Here is a 21,310-nt window from a genome sequence, read left to right as displayed (position 1 = left end):
GCTTCAGCGTATCCACCTCCGCAGTCAGTGCGGCGAAGGCCAGCAGCGAAGCCTGCATACGCATATTGACTTGGTTATGTTAGACTCCTGTGAATGTTATTAGATCCTCTATTCGGCTTTTCTTTCTGAACGCCGAACAGAGCATCAGGGGCTACTGTCTATGCGGTAATATTTTTACATATTCTTTACTTACCTCAAAGCCTGTTAGAAGGCTGGCACGGGCTTCAGTCAGTCCGCTCTTGGCGGACTGAACCTTCTGGATCACCGCACTCATAATAGTGTGGTGCTCCTCGTCGATGGAGGCGCCGTTAAGCATCTCCAGCAAATTGTCCGGTGCCTCCGGTTGGACGGAGGTCACCGGCTCGGTAGGCTTGCTCCTCTTGGAAGGAGGCTGCCTACCGGAGTCCGGAACCGTTGAAGGTTCTGGCGCGGTGTCCGGCTCAAGGCCGGACTTGGAGCCCTTGGGGATTCTATCCCCTTTACGCCTGGAGTCCGGGAGGTCGCCTTGCGGCGCCTCCAGGACCACCTCCTCCTGGCTTGGAACCTATTGGGACGCCACCGCGGCGTCGTCCGTAGGATGGGAGGAGGTAGCCGTCGGAAGCGAATTCACGTCCAACGAATTCAGGGAACCGCTCGACGACACGTCGAGCCGGTCTTTGGGTGGACTGCATAAATGTGTTCGACGTAAGGAAAAGATGTGCAATGGGGGAATACTATCAATCACTCTGGTATCCGGATACTTACGATCTCGCCAGGGGCTTGGCCCTGTGTGGCCACTCCTTTTCGCCGTCGTCGGCGTTGGTGGAGTAGTTCGGAGGAGGGGTCTTCCCCTTCTTGGACCCTTCGGCCTCCCCAGTTGGGCGGCCTTCCTTTTCTTCCCTCCCCCCGCTGGAGGGGGAGAGGTCTCTTCTTCCTCCTCCTTGTCTTCATGGGAGGAGTGCGCCTTGGAATCGTCGGATGATGAATCCGACACCTCCTAGCATCGGGCACTCTTTCGAGTCCCCGTGGCCTTCTTCTTGGCCTTCTTCTCCGGCACCACATAGGGTGCCGGAACCAGCAGCTTCGCCAAGCGAGCATCCGCTGGGCCTTTGGGCAAAGGAGCCGGACAGTTGATCTGTCCGGACGTCTCCTGCCAATCCTGTCAAAGGTAAGGGAGCTTAGATCTCGCATCGAGTCAAACTATGAAAAACTAATACCCTGTAAAAGGTAAAAACAGCTTACCGCACGAGCGTGACGCTGCGTGCTGAATCCGCGATCCTCGGTAGCGGATGCGGGGGCCTCGGCGCCCTTGAAAAGCACCTTCCAGGCATCTTCGTACGACGTGTCGAAGAGCCTGCTAAGAGTTTGGTGCCGCGCCGGGTCGAACTCCCACAGGTTGAATGCCCGTTGTTGACACGGGAGGATCCGGCGGATGAGCATAACCTGGACTACATTGACAAATTTGAGCTTCTTGTCCACCGGGGTTTGGACGCATGTTTGGAGTCCAGTCAGCTCTCCTTTTTTACCCCACGACAGGCCTGTCTCTTTCCAGGAGGCGAGCTGCGTAGGGGGTCCGGATCGGAACTCGGGGGCTGCGACCCATTCAGGGTCACGCGGCTCGGTGATGTAAAACCACCCCGACTGCCACCCCTTTAGGGACTCCACGAAGGAGCCCTCGAGCCATAGGACGTTGGGCATCTTGCCCACCATGGCACCTCCGCACTCCGCCTGGGTGCCGCGCACCACCTTTGGCTTGACATTGAAAGTCTTGAGCCATAGGCCGAAATGGGGGCGGATGCGGAAGAAAGCCTCGCACACGACGATAAATGCCAAGATGTTGAGGATAAAGTTCGGGGCCAGATCGTGGAAATCCAAGCCATAGTAGAACATGAGCCCCCAGACAAATGGGTGGAGAGGGAAGCCCAGTCCGCGGAGGAAATGGGGGAGGAACACCACCCTCTCATGGGGCCTAGGGGTGGGGATGAGCTGCCCCTCTTCGGGAAGCTGGTGCGCAATGTCATTAGACAAGTATCCGGCCTTCCTCAGTTTTTTTATGTGTCCCTCCGTGACGGAGGAGACCATCCACTTGCCTCCCGCTCCGGACATGGCAGGAGAAGGTTGAGGTGGGGTGTGTGGACTTGGGCGCTGGAGCTCGAGTGCGCGGAAATGGATAGGCAAAGGAGGAAGAAGGCGTGGATGAAAAGGTGGATCCTTATCCCCTAATATGGGCGGATGCGACTATGCGTCCCCACCAGTCTGGTAAAACTCGCTTATCTCCCAAGCGCCGTAATCAATGGCGCGGTTGGGTTACCCACGCCCGTATTGATGAGAATCCCGGAATAAGGGGACACGATCTCTGCTTTGACAAGACGTGCCAAGGAAACCACCTCGCTAAACGCGCTGAGGTGGAACAGTAAAACGATTCGAATAAAGACTTGGCCGTGGTGTGATGTCACGCTACGGAATACGTCAGCAGATTAGATTTGTGTAAATATTATTCTCTCTATGGCAATATGTGGAAACTTATTTTGCAGAGCCGGACACTACCTTTGTGTTCAAAATATTCTATGAAGTACTTGGAGGAGGAACCCGCCTTGCAATGCCGAAGAGAATCTGTGTGCCGGACTCGTCGTCATTGAAGCCTAGTTCAGGGGCTACTGAGGGAGTCCTGGATTAGGGGGTGTCCGGATAGCCGGACTATACCTTCCGCCGGACTCCTGGACTATGAAGATACAAGATTGAAGACTTCGTCCCGTGTCCGGAAGGGACTTTCCTTGGCGTGGAAGGCAAGCTTGGCGATACGGATATGTAGATCTCCTACCATTGTAACCGACTCTGTGTAACCCTATCCCTCTCCGGTGTCTATATAAACCGGAGGGTTTTAGTCCATAGGACGAACAACAATCATACCATAGGCTAGCTTCTAGGGTATAGCCTCTCTGATCTTGTGGTAGATCTACTCTTGTACTACCCATATCATCAATATTAATTAAGCAGGACGTAGGGTTTTACTTCCATCAAGAGGGCCCGAACCTGGGTAAAACATTGTGTCCCCTGCCTCCTGTTACCATCCGCCTAGACGCACAGTTCGGGACCCCCTACCCGAGATCCGCCGGTTTTGACACCGACACTCGGAATCACTGTGTGCACAGATCTTGAGAGCTCGATACTACCTAGATGGACAGCTTCTAGTAGCTCAACTAGATGGACAGTTTCCTGACCATGGACATTGGATGTCGTTGATGACGGGATCACATCATTAGGAGAATGATGTGATGGACAAGACCCAATCCTAAGCCTAGCACAAGATCGTGTAGTTTGTATGTTAAAACTTTTCTAATGTCAAGTATCATTTCCTTAGACCATGAGATTGTGCAACTCCCGGATACCGAAGGAATGCTTTGGGTGTACCAAACGTCACAACGTAACTGGGTGGCTATAAAGGTCCACTGCGGGTATCTCCGAAAGTGTCTGTTGGGTTGGCACGAATCGAGACTGGGATTTGTCACTCCTTGTTACGGAGAGGTATCTCTGGGCCCACTCGGTAGGACATCATCATAATGTGCACAATGTGACCAAGGAGTTGATCACGGGATGATGTGTTACAGAACGAGTAAAGAGACTTGCCGGTAACAAGATTGAACGAGGTATCGGATACCGACGATCGAATCTCGGGCAAGTATCGTACCGATAGACAAAGCGAATTGTATACGGGATTGATTAAATCCTCGACATCGTGGTTCATCTGTTGAGATCATCGTGGAACATGTGGGAGCCAACATGGCTATCCAGATCCCGCCGTTGGTTATTGACCGGAGAGTCGTCTCGGTCATGTCTGCGTGTCTCCCGAACCCGTAGAGTCTACGCACTTAAGGTTTGGTGACGCTAGGGTTGTAGAGATATTATTATGTGTTAACCCGAAAGTTGTTCGGAGTCCCGGATGAGATCCCGGACGTCACGAGGAGTTCCGGAATGGATCGGAGGTGAAGATTTATATATAGGAAGTCCAGTTTCGGCCATCGGGAAAGTTTCGGGGGTAATCGGTATTGTACCGGGACCATCGGAAGGGTCCCGGGGGTCCATCGGGTGGGCCCACCTATCCCGGAGGGCCCCATGGGCTTAAGTGGGAGGGGAACCAGCCCCTGGTGGGCTGGTGCGCCCCCCATGGGCCTCCCCCTGCGCCTAGGGTTGGAAACCCTAGGGGTGGGGGCGCCCCACCTGACTTGGGGGGCAAGTTCCCCCCTTGGCCGCCGCCCCCCCCCCCCCCCTTGGAGATTGGATCTCCTAGGGCCGGCGCCCCCCTAGGGGTTCTATATATAGTGGGGGGAGGGAGGGCAGCCGCACCCAAGTCCCGACCGCCTCCCTCTCCCTCCGTGACACCTCTTCCTCCCCGCTTGTGCTTGGCGAAGCCATGCCGGATCCTGCTACTTCCACCACCACGCCGTCGTGCTGCTGGATCTCCATCAACTTCTCCTCCCCCCCTTGCTGGATCAAAAAGGAGGAGGCGTCTCCGCTCCGTACGTGTGTTGAACGCGGAGGTGCCGTCCGTTCGGCGCTAGGATCATCGGTGATTTGGATCACGACGAGTACGACTCCATCAACCCCGTTCTCTTGAACGCTTCCGCTTAGCGATCTTTAAGGGTATGAAGATGCACTCCCTCTCTCTCATTGCTAGTATCTCCTAGATTGATCTTGGTGACACGTAGAAAAATTTTGAATTTTTGCTACGTTCCCCAACATTCACAACTCCTGTCGAAAGCCTTGGATTTGCGTAGGGTGGACTCATCAGCGTACGCAACAGCTATAGAGGACATGAAATACCAACTGAAGTTGTGGTTCTCTTCTTTTTCCATTTCAGTTTGTAGACGTAGTGTGAACACGGTGGCCCATGAGCTCGCCAATATTGGTCGCCTATGTGAACCGAACCACTTTCTACAGTGGGAATCTGATGTACCAGCCCGTGTGGGCGAGTGTGTTGTGGGCAATATGCCTCACCACAGTTAAGTAATGAAAGTTATACTTTCCACAAAAAAAAAGTTATGTGCGCATCCTAACTACACATAGATCTAAAAAGAACTACAGAGGTTAGGTGTATGCATCCAATTGCTTTGAAAAATATGAATACCAAAATTAGGAAGGCACCATCCTAATTTGCATATTTTTATTTTCTTTTTGAGAATATATCCAGTCTGCATTTTTTTAGCATATATCTTTTTTTCCTGAGAATCTTTTGAGCGTATATCCTTTTGTTTTAGAAACTTTTCAGTGTATATATCCAATCTGCATCATTTTTTTTGAGAAATATCCAATCTGCATCTAGTCCGTCTACGCCCTAACTAACTAGGCCAACGCCCATTGACACCTAATCCGTTTACGCCCTAACTAACGGGGCCAAAGGCCCATTGGAACAAGACATGATTTACGCCCTAACTATCGCCTCTATCCTGAATTTTTTGAGTTTTCGTTTCAAAAGCGGCAAGAACTCAACACCATTTCGTCGGATCTCTCCATAAGTTTGATCCCCTTCCCCATAAGCGCATCCCTCCACGGATTTCCCTGCATAATCTTCATGCCGGGCGTCCCTGGACCTGCACACAGGCCCTCTACCTGCTCGACGAAATGCGCCGGACGACCACCCAGCGCCGGGGGCCGCGACGCCGCACCGACCAGGCGTCAGGCTCCGGCGGCGCCGTCGCGGTCGACCGCCTCAGCACCCTACCGGACGCGCTCCTGCACCACATCATGTCGTTCCTAAAGGCGTGGGAGGTGGTGCCCACCTGCGTGCTCGCGCGCCGGTGGCGCCACCCGTGTCCGCGCCCTGCATCGACCTCCGCGTGCGCTACATGAGCCGCGACGCCGACCCGCCGCAGGAGTTCCGTGACTTCGTGCACCGCCTCTTCCTCCTCCGCGACGTGTCGGCGCCCGTGGACACGCTCCGCCTGCAGCCCAGCAACGAGGACGCTGGCTTCAATGAGGACGATGCCAGCATCTGGATCAGGACTGCTCTCAAGCGCAGGGCGCGGGTTATTCACCTTGCCAGGCATCACAAGAGAGCCACGTCGTTGGACGGCGTGCCGTTCGTTTCGTGCCACCTCAAGATCTTGAAGTTGTCGTACGCCAGGCTCGATGACAGTGTCCTCCGACAGCTTTCTGCTAGTTGCAAATCCTTGGAAGAGCTGGATCTCAAGGATTGCTTGGTCACAGGCCCTGGGATTGTGTCCGCCTCTTTGAAGACCTTAATCATGCTTAAGTGCAAGTTCAATTCGGGCTTCTCAATTGCACCTCATAGCCTCTTCTCCATTGCAGCTCCCAACCTCCTACTTCTGCGCCTCATCACACCGTATGCCCAAGTTCCGTCATTTACCAACTTTGGGTCACTAGTCACAGCCACTATCTTACTTGATGACCATTTCTTGAGCAATGAATTTGAACACATCAGCGATAAGGATGACTGCGATGAAACTACTGATGACGATGGCAATGATGATAAGAGGGAGAACTATACGATTCATGATGCCTCATCCTTGAGTGATGATGATGATTTTGGATACATCGGTGATTTTGACGAGTTTGGATATGGATATGGTTTTCCCGAAGAAAGATATGGGCACAGTCATTACAAGGATAATTATAATTATGGTAGCAATATTGATAGTGATGACAATACCTATGAATACAGTGAGATCGCAAATGATGCAAAGTATGGCTACAAGGGTAAAGGAAAGCTTTCCAGTGAAGATGGTAACTATGGAAAAATCAGTGGTGGAAATTATAGTAACATTCTAGGTGGCCATCATATGCTCGAGAGCCTTTCCACAACTACGAGTTTGGAGTTGTTAACTGATGCTGGAGAGGTATAACAATCACCATCTTTTACTGATTTCTTCTTTTCCTCTCTTATTTTCTATTTATATTTTCCTTGGCATGGCCATAGTTATAATGGGACATTTTTTCCTGCATGTTTCACAATGAAATGCCGGGTTCCCTCCAATAGAACACGTGTCGAATGAGCACATTTCTGACCTTCTGCTCTGGTGTAGTACTAGTTTGTTTAATCATCAATTGTAGCTTCGAGGGAGTATTATTCATCAATTATGTTCTCATTGCAACTTTGCTGTTTTTCTCTTTGTTGCAACGGTGTATCTTTTCAACAGATTAGCTATATATATATTCAGTTTTTATAAGTGTCTAAGGCCGATGTTCCCCCAGTTACTAGAAAAGAAAGATGAATGATTTGAAACCAATACGTGCTATCTAGCAATACATCACTATATGATAGATGTTGTTTTCCCTTCTTTTTTGAGATGGGTATCTTTTTTCTGTTGAATAAACCATCCATATGCAGTTTTTACTGTGAGAAGTTGATTCGAGTTACTACCGTTCTTTGCTGAATACTCTTTTGTCTGCATTATGAAGGTGATTCTGACTAGGGAATTGAGAAGGTGTCCAACTTTTAGCAACCTGAAGACCCTGTCCCTTGGTGAATGGTGTATGGCCGCTGATTTCGATGCATTAATTTTCTTGCTACAGCATTCACCTAATATAAAGACGCTTTTTCTCCAACTCAAATTGGTATGTGTGATTACATATTTGGTGTATGCTACTTGATCCTTGACTTCATTGTTCTTAGTTTTTTAGTATCTGATCGCACACTTAATGACAATTTGGTTAATGTGCTAAAGAACTTCAGCACAAGGAAGGCATTGGAAACATGTATCAAACTACAGGGAAGATCGTTTACTTGCAAAGAACTTAGAATGGTGAAGATCAAATGTTCAAAGGACGATGGGAGAGTCCACACCTTGGCACATATGTTCAGGGCAAATGGTATATCACTAGAGAATATTTATGTGCGTCGGAGCGGGAATGCTTGTGAGTCATACCTATACCATTTCGTATTTACTTGCAATATCAGCATTTCCTTACTGGTTTATATGTTCATATGCTATTTGCTGAGATGTAAAGAGCACATTGCCTTGTTCCTGAAAAGCTAAATAAGTATAAATGGGTATAAAATCTGCTTAGTGTATTCATCGATATTCTGTTACATGAGAAGTGTATTCTGTAAAATTAAAAGATGTTCTTTCATACATGGTTCTAATCTACAGTCATCTACTTTTTGATTTCTACCTGATCTCCGTGGTCAGAAGTTTATGAGGGACCTCGCCTAGCAAGAACTGGATGAATGTGGGGACGACTGGATGTAAACGTCCAGAAGTTTATGAGGGGTCTTCTAGATATTAAATCCGGCCGGCGATCGACCATCCATTATGTAGTTAGCAAGGTGCAGTAAGAACCCTTGATCTCCATGTAGTACTGATTATGCTTTCAAAGCTTCACCGGATCTTTTGACGTCCTTTTTAGTAGCATGGGCTACAAATCGTTGGGATGTTCTTCCTATACTATAAACTAATTCATCTGTGTGGTCAGTAGTAAACTTTTCTTTTTTACCAGAACAGAAAATAAATTATGGATGCGCCGTGCCTGAGTTGTGGTGCAGCTGAGATACGCTTTGTTATTTCACTCCGACTGTATGACTGTAGGGTTCATTTGTCAGGGTTTTTTTATCTTCGGAAGTTTAGTATAGTTGTATATTAAAATCAATGCAAAATCGAAAAATTGAAATGTGTTTCACATGCAGTGAAAAGGAAATACACTTCCTATACAACAGGTTGAATACTGAAGTAAACTTCATGCTCTGAATCATGTGTGCCTACAACTACGAGCGGTGAGGTATTTTCTCTCAGAATAACAGATATTAACACCTGAAAAAATACACCGCGCTTTTGTTGTTGAAAACGGACACTGTTAATAAGATGGTGAATTTCACTTTTTACCCACTGTTTGTGTATTTGTGATAGTATTTGCCCTATTTAAATTTTCGGCCACATTGTACCCCAAAATTGCTGTGATGTGTCGTGTTTAACCCAATTTAACACTTTGCCCGGATTTTAACCAATTGGGTCCCCTTATCAAGATGATGTGTGTGATGACCAGTATTCCAACTAGGAGTCTAGGAAGCGTAAACAAGATGGCACTATCCTCTACCCACCTAATCGGACTCGCGTCCCCGTGCACCTAATTGGCAAAACCTTGCCCCATGGCAAATCTTGATTTGGTTGTCGCCTGACGGCTCCTCTTTGCCGCCCTTTATTCTCTCCGCCCCACCACTTGTGGTCTCACAGAGTGGGCCTGGCTTGACCAAACCACAAAATATGGTGCAGAGCTGGGGTGGTTTTTTATGGGTTGTGCTGGCGAGATATAAGAGCAACTCTACCAGAGTCGTCATACTGTGCATTTGAAAACTGGCATGAGCGCTGCGCCCATTTCTGCCTAGGCTGCCATCGACATTCATTCAAAATACTCGAGGGCGGTGGGTAGGCGGGCACGGACGACGACTGATTCTATCTTACGATGCGCGTCATCCTCGATTCACTTGAAGTAGTCCCACATCCTCCCCCAGAACCCTCTCTCGGTGTGGACCTCTTAGGTCTTGGTGGGGAGGACGCGACCGCATCGACATGGTTGATGAGATTGAGTGTGGTGGCAGGGATGGAGAGGGCAGGGTAGCGGCCGGTGAAGGGGGGCGGTGAGGTGAGTGTGTTGGCGACGGGGATGTGGGAGAAAGGTTAAATGTGGTGCTGATGGCGAAGGTAATGGGTCCATATACCAGCGAATGGGCGTGTTCCGGATGGAATTTAGGGCTGATTTGCTATGTGTGGGAGGAGAACGTGACGAAGAGCGTTAGTTGGCACTTTTCCAGGTGGATACGTGGTTGCAACATTGTCAGGGCGGAAGCGGCAATTGCACGGGTGACAACGACATTGATAGGGCTGCATGCAGGAGGAAGAGTCCGAGCCAAAACTTTCCTTCCGCTCGAGCAGATGGTGGATGATGCATGCTCCAAACCAATGCCCCCACATTATTTGAAGGGTTGAATATGGAGCACCCTTCACAAATTATGCATGCCGAATGCCGGATGACTAGTATGCTAAAATGACATTCTCAGTCAAAAGTCGCCATATTGGTCGGGCGACTGGTATAGAATCTGGCCTTTAGTTGCAAAAATAGAAAACTGGAAGCTGGACCACTGGATTGAGGATGGATGGCACAGATTCAATGGGACGGATGTGTACACAGAAATGCACGCTTCTGCGCAAAAAGGACCCTCGTTTCTAACGAATTTGCTACCGTAATAGCCCTAGCATTGATTGGGAAAGAGGTAGCGACACGGAAAAGGCAAGTGTTGACCTAAGATGTGAAATGACGAAAATGCCCTCGGCGGGGCCTAGAAACAATGGGCGGTGGCACGCTGGAGGGCACACTACTCACTGCGGCAGTGTTTTCGGTTTGATCCGACGGCCGAGGTCTTTCAGGAGCGAGATCGAATGGTCGAAAACGCATCAAGAAATTGATCCGACGACCGAGAGTGCCTAAGCTCTAAGAGAGTGCGGGGGCGCCCACGGTTCTTATTTCAGGATTTGCTCCTGTGATAGTCCCATCTGACCATCTCCCCTGTTGCTTCGCGGCGGCGCTCCAGATCCGGTGCCAAACGCATCCCTTTCCTTCCCTTCCCCGGCTACTCCGACTCAAGGCCACCACCAGACATCGCGCCCCACATCTCCGAGCGGCAACCGGTCGCCGTCGCGACGGTGAGCTCCACAGTGGGGAAGGGCACCGCCGGCATAGGTGCCTTCGAGGCACCACGTGACGTTCACCGTGCCCTCCTCCGGCACATCTACGACGTGGATGAGCCCACGCCGTCCGCGCCCAAGCTGCAAGGTGGCCACCTCTTCCCTGCTTTCCTTTCGCTGCCGCTATGTACAATCATTTTATTACTATTTTGGGTAGTGGATTTGGAGAATTTGTGACATTCCACTCGGCAGTTTGTTTGTGCCAGTTTCCTTAACAAACGGCAATGCGCTCCATATCCTTTGATGAAGGTTTTAAAAATCTTCAACTTTATACTACAAGTCAGGCTCATGTACTAGTGCATGCTTGTACAGGAACCGATCAAGTGCTTCTGCCAGCTCTTGTGTACGTGAGTGTCTCTTGGCGGAATTCAGTTTAGGCCATCTCAAGCAGTCTCTCTTGGTATGTTATGTTCCGTTCCATCATTCAAAATCCTGACTGACAAAGCTGAGCCGCGGTGTCGCTAAACCTGCATGCAGATCTTCCGCTCGACGAAATGCACCGGAGCACCACCCAGCGCCCGGGCCAGCGCCGCGGCGCCCGCCGGGCTGTCGCCAAGCCCGACCGCCTCAGCGCCCTCCCGGACGAGCTCCTGCATTACATCATGTCATTCTTGAAGGCGTGGGAGGTGGTCCGCAGCTGCGTGCTCGCGCGGCGGTGGCGCCATCTCTGGGCGTCCGTGCCCTGCGTCGATCTCCGCGTGCGCCCCTCCACTGGCCGCTACGGCGACCCGCCTGAGAAGTTCCGCGACTTCGTGCACCGGCTCTTCCTCCTCCGGGACGAATCGGCGCCCGTGGTCATGCTCCGCCTGCGGTCGAGCGACGAAGAAGCGGGCTTCACCGATGACGACGCCAGCGCGTGGATGATGGCCGCCATCAAGCGCAACGCGCGGGTTATCCATCTCACCGGGCGTTGCTCAGAGATCGCGTCATTGGACCGCGTGTCGTTCATCTCTTGCCACCTCAAGGTCTTGAAGCTGTCGGATGCCATGCTCGACTACAGGATCCTCGGGCAGCTTTCTTCTAGTTGCACGTCTTTGGAAGTACTACGTCTGAAGGATTGCTTGGTGTTGGTGGCGGGCCCTTGGTGTTTGAAGACATTAATCATGCTCGAATGCGAGATCAGTTGCACCTTCTCCATTGCTGCTCCGAACCTCCTACTTCTGCACCTCATCACACCTTACGTCCGAGTCCCATCATTCAAGAATTTGGGGTCACTTGTCACAGCTACTATCATACTTGATGACTCTTTCTTGGGTGATGACAATGAATGCATCGGTGATGAAGATTATTGTGATGGAACTATTGATAACGACGGGGATGATAGCGACGATAATGATTGGACAGAGAGCTCGAAGATTCATGATGAGTCTTCCTTGAGTGATAATGTTGGATATGATGATTTTATAAGGTTTGGATACGGATATGGTTTTGCTGAAGGAATTTACAGGCATGATCGTTACAAGGATAATTATGATTGTGGTGGTGATATCGACAGCGATGAAAATACCTATGCATACAGTGAGATTGCAAATGATGCAAAGTATGGCTACAAAGGCAAAGGCCTGATTTCCAGTAAAGACAGTATCTATGGTGGATATAGAGAATGCAATGATGCGAAGATTTTAGGTGGCCGTCATATTCTTCAGAGTCTTTCAAGTGCTAGAACTTTGGAGTTGTTGACTGATGCTAGAGAGGTATAGCTTTCACCACCTTTTATTATTTTCTCTATCTTCGAGTATGGAAATTTTCTTGATATAGCCAATTAGCCATATTTTTTTTCTTAACAACTTTTTTTTGATGTTTGCAAAATTAATTTATGTTGCTCCCAACAGAATACACATGTACGATGAGCACATTTCTTACATAAGTAGCAACACCTGGTTAGAAAGGCACAGCTGACTTGGAGAAGAGTTCAGATCAAGAAATTTGTACTAGCTCATTTCATGAGCGAGGCGATATGGTGGACGAGCTCCCATGCTCCTGCTAAGTGGACCAATGGGACAGTTTGATGCTAGAGGTGTCATTTACTGCTTGGTAACGGAGAGTTGACGAAGCCGTGAGTGAACGTTTGGGTGGGCTGCACATGACAGGTGTACAGTTGGTAGACGCTGCTATTTTGTGGGTACTTTTTCGTGAGTAAAAAGGGCTAGCAACATACTTCCTCTATTTCACAAAAAAAAAAAAAGCAACATGCATCCTTTATTTCACAAAAAAAAGCAACATACTTCCTCTAAAACAGATAAAGTTAGCAGGACACTCTCGTAAAAATGCTAGTGGGGTGAACACTCTATTATCATTATTTTCCTTTGGTTCTCTTTACATTTTATTTCCAGCTTTACTATTCTATTGGGTAAAATACAAGAGCTAAAAAAAAATAAGTGTTCATGTACATCGAAGGAATGTTCGCGGATATAACAAAAGTTCTTGTGTATTACAAAAAAGTGTGGTAAAAAATGTTCATCATGTTAAAAAATCATGTTGTATTTAAAATCTTATCTGCCATACACTAAAAATTATTCATACCATAGTTCAAACATGTTTATCATGTGATATAAAAATACCCATCATGCGTTAACACTCTTTATTATAGTTACATGAATTTTTTTTCTTAAATGTGTGAACAATTTTTAAAAAGTGTTCATCCTGTAATAATAAAATTCATCAGCTAATTTAAAAATTATGCCTCATGTATTTAAAAAATTCATTGTGTTTGTCAAAATTGCCCATAGTATAATTCAAAACCTTTAACAATACATTGAAAAGTGTTCATTTTGTATTAAAAATGTTCAGCCTGTATTTAAAAAATATTCACCATGTATTGAAAATGTGCATGATATATCTTTAAAAAACACAGTGTACTAAAATATATCTGTTGTGCATCTTAAAAAAGAATCATCATGCATTAAAAGTTTATTATTTGTGTATCGTAAAATGTGTGTACTTTAAAAATGATTTGCTCGGTGCGTAAACCATGTCATGAGTGTGACACGCGCCACACAGGGCCCACACACATCTATCCCGAATCTTCTCCCCACTCTCGTCTTCTCCGAATCCTCATATATCGACGCGCTCTAGTCTCTCCACCTCCTTCTTCCAACCACCTTCTCTAGCATCTGTGCGCATTGCTGTGGCCCAGATGTCGCCGCCGACGGAGCTCCAATGCAACGCCGCCGGTGCTGCGACCCGGGCCTCGCCACCGGTCAAGCTCCAATGCAACGCCGCCGGTGCTGCGAACCAGGGCCTCCCCGCCGATGGAGCTCCAATGCAACGCACTGCTGTGACCCGGATGCCCATATGTCGCCGCCGGCGGAGCCCCAATGCAACACTGTCGGTGCTGCAATCCGAGGCCTCGCCGCCGAACGGAGCTACAATGCAACACGATGCTGTGATTCGAATGCCCAGATGTCGCCGTCGGCGAAGCTCCAATGCAACGCCGCCGGTGCTGCGACCTGGGCCTCGCCGCCAACGGAGTTCCAATGCAACGCTGCCGGTGCTGTGACCCGGACCTCGCTGCCGATGGAACTCCAATGCAACGTGTTGTTCAATGTTTAATGTTTGTTTGCAAAATGTTTGCCATGTCTTTGAAAAATGTTCAATGTTTGTTTAAAAAATGTTCAATGTGTATTTAAAAAATGTTTGCCATGACTTTGAAAATTGTTCAATGTTTGTTTAAAAATGTTACTGTGTATTTTAAAAATGAAAGGTAGTTGAGTAACTGTAGTTGCGCGTGACCAATCGATATACAGTTGTGCGTCACGGACGTGCAACTTCAGTTTTGCTCACGCAAGATGACTTGTTGTGCGGTGTGTGGATAAAATAAAATCAAACTCAAATAGATATAAATCAATCAAACGAAAAAGATTCTTATAAACCTTCACGCAAAATCAAATGGCATAAGAGTTGGATAGACTTTGTTAATTCATATCTAGGTTAGAATTAGTAAATGATGTTTAAAACTACACGAGGATATTTTCACAGCGATGAAGATTTGTTTCCATTAAATGGAGAATTTGCTTTCAGAATGATTTACGAAGCACTGAACCATCAATAGAAAAAAGAACAATACAAATCATAGTTCGTTCATTCATTCAGAATGAATTAATGATATGTGCAACTCAAAAGAAAAGGAGTAATGATACATGGAATCCAGTTCCAAACTGATGCATTAGTCAAGACTTCATATGTGCTTCACGCTTGTCACCTACGTGAGAAACTTTCCTTATGGGCCAACGGTACATGATGGAATGAGTCACCTGGACTGCGCAATGGGCCCCATGATTCCTAACATTAATAGTATACTCCTGCCAGTTCAGATCTAGAGACGAACATGCATCGGGGATAAAGTGTGCAGGCGAGGACGAGCGCTCCTTTCAATTTTCGCTCATTTCATCATCAAATGTAGTAGGTGAAATCAATGAGATATGGAAGTATGAAGCTTCAAGAGAACATTATATATTATTTCAGATTATTGTTTGTTATTTTTTACATTCTTGAAGTAGTGTATCTTTTTAAATGATTACTGTTCAAATCGTTGTGTAATTAACTATTTTGAGTCTGCGTACCAGTATAACGGCAATGTCCCTTCACATTATAGAAAAGAATGAGGAATCATATTTCACCAATAGGTACTAATCATGGTAACACATCACTATATGTCTTAATTTCTTTCTCGTGGTTGGTATGTTTGTTTTCTTCTCTGCATATTAAACAAACCTCTTGTATTCAATATATAAAATATAAAATTCAAATTACTATGTTTAATTGCTGAATACTCATTTTATGTGCAATGTGTAGGTTGTTCTGAGCAGGGAACTGAATACATGTCCAATTTTTGGCAACCTGAAGACCCTGTCTCTTGGCGAATGGTGTATGACTGCAGACTTTGATGCATCAATTTTCTTGCTGCAGCACTCACCTAATATACAGAAGCTCTTTCTCCAACTTAAAATTGTATGTGTAATTACATATTTGGGGCTTGTGCTTACTTGATTATCTTTTAGTTTTGAGTACTTTAGCACATGCTTAACAACAACTTTTTTATCTGCAAAAGAACTTCAATGCCAGAGAGGCATCAGAAACAGGTATCAAACTACAGGGAAGATCATTTACTTGCAAAGATCTTCGAATGGTGAAGATCACATGCTCAAAGGATGATGGGAGAGTCCATAAGCTGGCAAATTTGTTTATGGCAAATGGTATACCAGTCGACAAAATTTATGTCCGCCACAGCGGGAGTGCTTGTGAGTCATACCTTCTCTTCAGATAGCATTTTGTATTTATTTTCATTATCAGTACTTTTACTTGCTTGTATGTTCCTGTGCTATTTGCTGACGGATGTCCACTGCATACTGTCTTGTTCCGCTTTCCCTGAAAAGCCGCATGCTTTTATGTGCATATATAATCTGCTTAATATCTTGTCACCATTCTGTTAAATTGGAAGTATGTTTTGCTAACTTAACTATGTTCCTTCTGTACATGATCCTAGACTACACACTTATACACTCCCTGATATTTCTACCAGATCTCCGCAGCCAGAAGCAGATGAAGGAGTTCTGGGGGATGTAATATCCAACATCATCATGAGCAACTGATCGTGCTCTCAAAGCTGCGCTGGGTTTCTTGATTGCCTCTTTTTTGGTAACATGGATGCCGTTGGTGATAATTGGATCGTTGGAATGTTGTTGCCGGTGGGATAAGCTGAGAAGTTCATCTAGTAGTAGGTCTAGCCTCTAGTACAACTTTGCTTTGTTCCTGGAACGGATATGAATGCTCGTTGTTTGAATGCTTCAGACTTGAGAGTGGTGCATCTGAGTCTGTCATGCGTTGTGCTATGCTCCAGTAAGCATTGATCCTGTGGTGAGTTATAGGCGGCTTTAGTACCGTGCAAATTCTGATGTCGTGTAAAAGGAAATGAACCTTCATTCCGATTCCGGCGATGAAGGTTTACATTGTCGTCTAACTATTCAGATTTCGGTGCTGGGAATGTCATGATACGAATGAAACACACTAATCAGTTTGATTTTAGGATTGCTTGCCACCAGGGTGCAGAATAAGTTATTCTTCACCCGAGGTAATCTTACGATCGCTTCATAAACAAATTACGTTTGGAATGCAAATAGTAACATTCATATTAATTCACTACATAAAATTTGGTATAAGAAAACAAAAAAATAGATTATAAGATCAAAAATATCACATTTTTATGTATGTTTTTACGTTCGTAACTTTACATAACATAAAATATTTTTTACGGCGAGTATATATTTTCTTACGTTTTCTTTTTACGTATGAAATAGGACAAAATTTACGAAACCTAAAAATACGGTGCATTAACGTCAAAATAGAGAGGGGGTGAAGAATAACTATTCCTCACCCAGGGTGACGAATAGCGCGACCCTATATATATATATATATATATATATATATATATATATATATATATATATATATATATATATACCCTCCCGTGGCCAATTATATATATAATTGGCCACGGGAGGGTATATATATATATATATATATATATATATATATATATACATATATATATATATATAATTGGCTCAAATAAATGCAAATATGCTTAGTCTTCACTGCAACCGGCCACGGGAGGGTGGAAGCGAACGACTTTGTGAGCAACAACAATGGATCATCGCGCACCACACGGGGCAAAACCGAGCAACCATAGACGGGTGGCAACGACATATTTGATGCCCTGTGCGAATAAAAGGCATAATGCTGGAATTGTAGATAAGTTTACAAATTATTAATTTCCCAGATGCAGAGCCGGTCCATCTCTGTATACATATCCATGCATGACAATTTGTTTCCTCCCCATGAAAAAAATATTATTCATTTCCCTTCATTCTAATTTTTCCGATGGACAGAAACATCAAAGCTTGGCCCACTACGTTGATTAATCACAACGATGAGACCTATGGGCAAACGTGGAGGCACTCTTCCTGCGTTCGCCAGCAAGGTAGTCCTGGCAATGTTGCACAACAGAATTCGACGTTCTCAGGGCCGTGCCTCCTCCCTATGCACATTTTTGGGAACGGGGTGTCGTCTTTGCGTATGGCATCGCCATCCGAAAGACGAGGACAACCTGATCTGCCGATCTCACCATCTGCATGGGACAGAGAATGCATTGCGTGCATGCACATACATCAGACGGCTTGCGCCAAAAACAATATAACAAGCGAAAAACAGGCACATACATACGACATGCATGAGAAAAATAGCAATCCCTCCATTTTAAAATGCAAATGTTTTTTAGTTTGTATTCAACAATTAGGTAACTTTTATGATATGAAAGCATACTCACAAGAAAATTATTTGCAGTACAAACCTAGTAACAGTAAATATATACAGGTATAAAGCAATTGTTGGTCACAATCTAATCCTAACTTTTGTAGTGTACGTTGAAAACAGATGGAGCATATATATTACCAGTTGAGGAGACCAACATGAGCATGGAGCATCCAAGGAGCACAATGAACAAAACCGCGGCTGCCTTGGCTTCCATCTGGCCGTTGAGTCTGCTGAACGCCATGTTTTGATCCCTAACTTATATGAGATACTTAGATGTATGATGAACACAACTGATGTGCTCAATCGAGTCAGGCCCTGGGCTATTTATATACCAGGACACAGCACACAAGGTAGACTTAGTCAATTCATTATAATGACAATAATAAATAGACATCACACATCCGTAGGATAAGATAAGCACACGATTACTTAAAGCACTCCTATCTTTAAGTTATAAATATCATATGCATTAAATGTGTGTTTATATATATATATATATATATATATATATATATATATATCATCAATGGATTGTATCTTATTGTACTCTAAAATATTTATCATTTAGTGTTTTTTGTGAGAGAGAAAATATGAGTTGCTTTGATTTTTGTGTGAAGAGCTATATCTATATTAAGACAAGATAACTCTCTCTTTGCTTATTAATAGGATGCCACATTAGATTTTTTACTTAGGTGTCAAAATTATGATATAGTCCAAAATAAGTTTATGAAATATTAATTTCCTTTGCAGCGTCCCCTCCCACACATCTTGCATTAACTCGATCAAATCAAACTAAATCCTTTGTAGCACCCTCGTTGGTGGGTATAAAATAATTACATTAACTCAATCAAATCATTTTAGCTATATATATATATATATATATATATATATATATATATATATATGTCGGATACGGGCAATCAGAACAAATCAAATCTTTTGCATTAACTCAATCAAATCAAATCACTTTCTGCTTTAGAAATATGGTTGGCGTAAGTATAAGTCGGTCATGATTGACGTTAAACTACTAGAATATGTGTATGCCCCCTTTACAACACATGGACATTTATCTAGTTGTAAGTTAATTGCCATGTCCAACGCTTCATGGATTGCCATGTCCAATTAGCTACTTGTAAGTTAATTGCCATTTCCAACGATTTATGGTTGGTGTATGGAACCAGCACAGCGCATCTCCTCCTCGCGCAACGCATCTCCTCCTCTCCTTGCGCCGTCCCCGCAGGCGGCCGGGGGGAGCCCAGATCTGCCACCCCTCGTCCCGGGCAAAGCCCGCTCGGCCTAGGCGGCGGCGAGGCCTTCTTCTCCTCCTGCCCGAGGATGGCAGTGCGGGATGCTTTCTTCTAGTGGCGGCAAGGCGCGGCCGTGGGGCGCGGTGGCGCGACGGCACGGGCTGGCGGCGGTGGCTGCTGGTCGTACGTGGCGTCGTCCTCTCCTGGGCCGGCGGCGGGGGTCTGATGTAGGGCTCTCCGGTGGCGCGGCTGGGGCTTGCGGTCGGCCCTGCTGCTCGCGCGGCGCGGCTGCTGGCTGGTCAGGCGGCGGCACCTTGGAGCCTACTTCCAGTCCCCGGTGGAGATGGCGGCGATCCGTACACCAGACTTGGTGGAGGTTCTTTGAACAGATCTGGGTGAAAACCTTGCGCTCGGCTAGATGACAAAGCCGGCGATGGCGGCGCTCTTCTGTGTCGTTCTCTTCTTGAATACATCGCTCTGGAGAAGTTCCAGACCTCTATCTATTACCTCTGGGGGGAAACCGTAGGTCGGTAAATCGGATGACGGCGGCGCTCTTGCGTCGTTTCCCCCTTGGGGCGTCAGTCTTGGAGGTGTGCATGGGCTCGAGGGACCAGCAGACAACATCTTTGGTGGAGCGGTGTTTCATCTTACGCATCGACGACTGTGGATCTCGGCGGTGTGGCGCAGTGCAGTCTCGGCGTTCGACGTGTGTAGACGGACTCGCGCAGGAGGATGGCGCTGTCTGGCGTCATGGTGACGTCGATGGCAGACCTGGCAAGGTCGTGGCGTTAGTATCTGCTCTGAAGATGGACCGGTGGAAGACGGCGGCGGTGGCCTGTGAGAGTGTGCCGGACTAGTGTGTGCCCCAGACCAGGTATATGGCTTGGTTGGGGCCTCAAGTTTTAGATGGTAAGCTTAGGTGCGAGGTCTGTTTGGTATTAGGCTCGGACTATCGGCACCCCTTCATCAAGTGGATAGAAGTAATGACAGATGTTGCCAAGATGTGACTTCAGACTTACTCATGTACTACTTTGTGAATAATTAATAAAATAGTTACATGCATTGTCGAGATGCAGATGCCGAAAATGGCCCTTCTTTTCAAAAAAAAAATGAAACCAGCGCAGCTTTGAGAGCATGTTCAGTGCTTTGTGGAGACCGTTGTATCCTACTAGCAACAACGCCATGTCCAACGCTTCATGGACAGGTTGGAGCGCAAGCGTCGCCGCAACCTGGTGTTGTACGGCCCGAGCTCAGAAGTGTATTGCTCCCTCCTATGCATCATCCCTCGCAGATTAAGTTCATCCACTAGCTGTTCCATATTGATATACTAGGACGATCTAGCTAGTAATATTAAGATGTTGTGAGACCATTAGTCCTAAAATGTATGTATTCATATATGCACGCATGCAGGGAGCGCAACAAAGCCATCGTTCTCCCACATGTCCAGATCACCCTTCGCCATTACAATTTGAACAACCCGGTAATAGATCATTACCTTGCTTGGTTGTTTGAACAAGTTTTGTTGGATATTAGACTAGAAAATATTCTTTTTGCTATTTGACATGTTTGTTTGACGGGCCTTACTATATCTTCCTATGCTTTCCTTGTGCTCTATGTTTCAGGGTGCCGAGTTCGAGCCTGTCAGTCCTATGTCATGCAACCGTGTCGGTTTCAGGGGTGAGATTTGGTTTTACTTCAACTTTTTAGCTCGCCGCCGCCACGAAAAGCACAACTTCTGGGCTCACGGGAGGGTTGTTCCAGAACCAGATACCTCTGAGAAATAAGGCTGAGCTACACTATGACCGCTTCGGCAAACCAGTTGTCGAAACATGCATCATATTGGGTGGGTAACTGTACAATTAACTACTTGAATTATTCTAACATATGTTGATTCCTGCATTTGTCCTAGTTTTCTGCTAGCTGTGTAGTACTCCCTCCGACTTAATTTTAATTTAAAAAACATGGCCATACAAATTTTGTCGAAAGTCATATGGTGCATGAATGGTTCGACCAAATTTGTAGGAACACCCATCAACAACTACAATATTAAATAGATATAATATGAAATTGTTGTTTATT

General features: G+C 46.3%; 1 protein-coding gene, 1 long non-coding RNA gene and 1 pseudogene across 3 annotated transcripts; 2 read left to right on the top strand and 1 right to left on the bottom strand.

Moving 5' to 3' along the window:
- The first annotated feature begins 5,598 nt into the window (after window positions 1-5,598).
- On the top strand, window positions 5,599-8,186 carry LOC147983921 (uncharacterized; annotated as a pseudogene).
- A 2,359-nt stretch (window positions 8,187-10,545) lies between these two features.
- LOC147983920 (uncharacterized) lies at window positions 10,546-16,520 on the top strand. Of its 2 annotated transcripts, XM_087539634.1 has the most exons (6): window positions 10,546-10,761; window positions 10,986-11,073; window positions 11,151-12,367; window positions 15,468-15,623; window positions 15,724-15,913; window positions 16,195-16,520. In XM_087539634.1, exons 3-6 carry the CDS (start codon window positions 11,168-11,170, stop codon window positions 16,236-16,238), a joined length of 1,590 nt encoding a protein of 529 aa, XP_087395760.1. In that variant the 5' UTR covers window positions 10,546-10,761; window positions 10,986-11,073; window positions 11,151-11,167; the 3' UTR covers window positions 16,239-16,520. The 2 variants fall into 2 exon arrangements, with proteins under 2 accessions (XP_087395760.1, XP_087395761.1); XM_087539635.1 differs by lacking the exons at window positions 10,546-10,761; window positions 10,986-11,073; window positions 15,724-15,913; window positions 16,195-16,520 and having other exon boundaries at window positions 11,145-11,239; window positions 11,272-12,367; window positions 15,468-15,662.
- An 877-nt stretch (window positions 16,521-17,397) lies between these two features.
- On the bottom strand, window positions 17,398-18,318 carry LOC147983919 (uncharacterized). Its single transcript, XR_015615019.1, has 2 exons — window positions 18,123-18,318; window positions 17,398-17,799 (listed from the first exon to the last, which is right to left on the bottom strand). It is a non-coding gene; the product is annotated as an uncharacterized LOC147983919 (long non-coding RNA).
- Window positions 18,319-21,310: the final 2,992 nt, after the last annotated feature.

The sequence above is a fragment of the Triticum urartu genome, chromosome 2A (genome assembly GCF_056163025.1).
Source record: "Triticum urartu cultivar PI428250 chromosome 2A, HENAU_Tu73, whole genome shotgun sequence".
In the NCBI taxonomy this organism is placed as follows: domain Eukaryota; kingdom Viridiplantae; phylum Streptophyta; class Magnoliopsida; order Poales; family Poaceae; genus Triticum; species Triticum urartu.
Note: the sequence above shows the minus strand (reverse complement) of the source record. Positions and strands in the feature narration are given on the sequence as shown.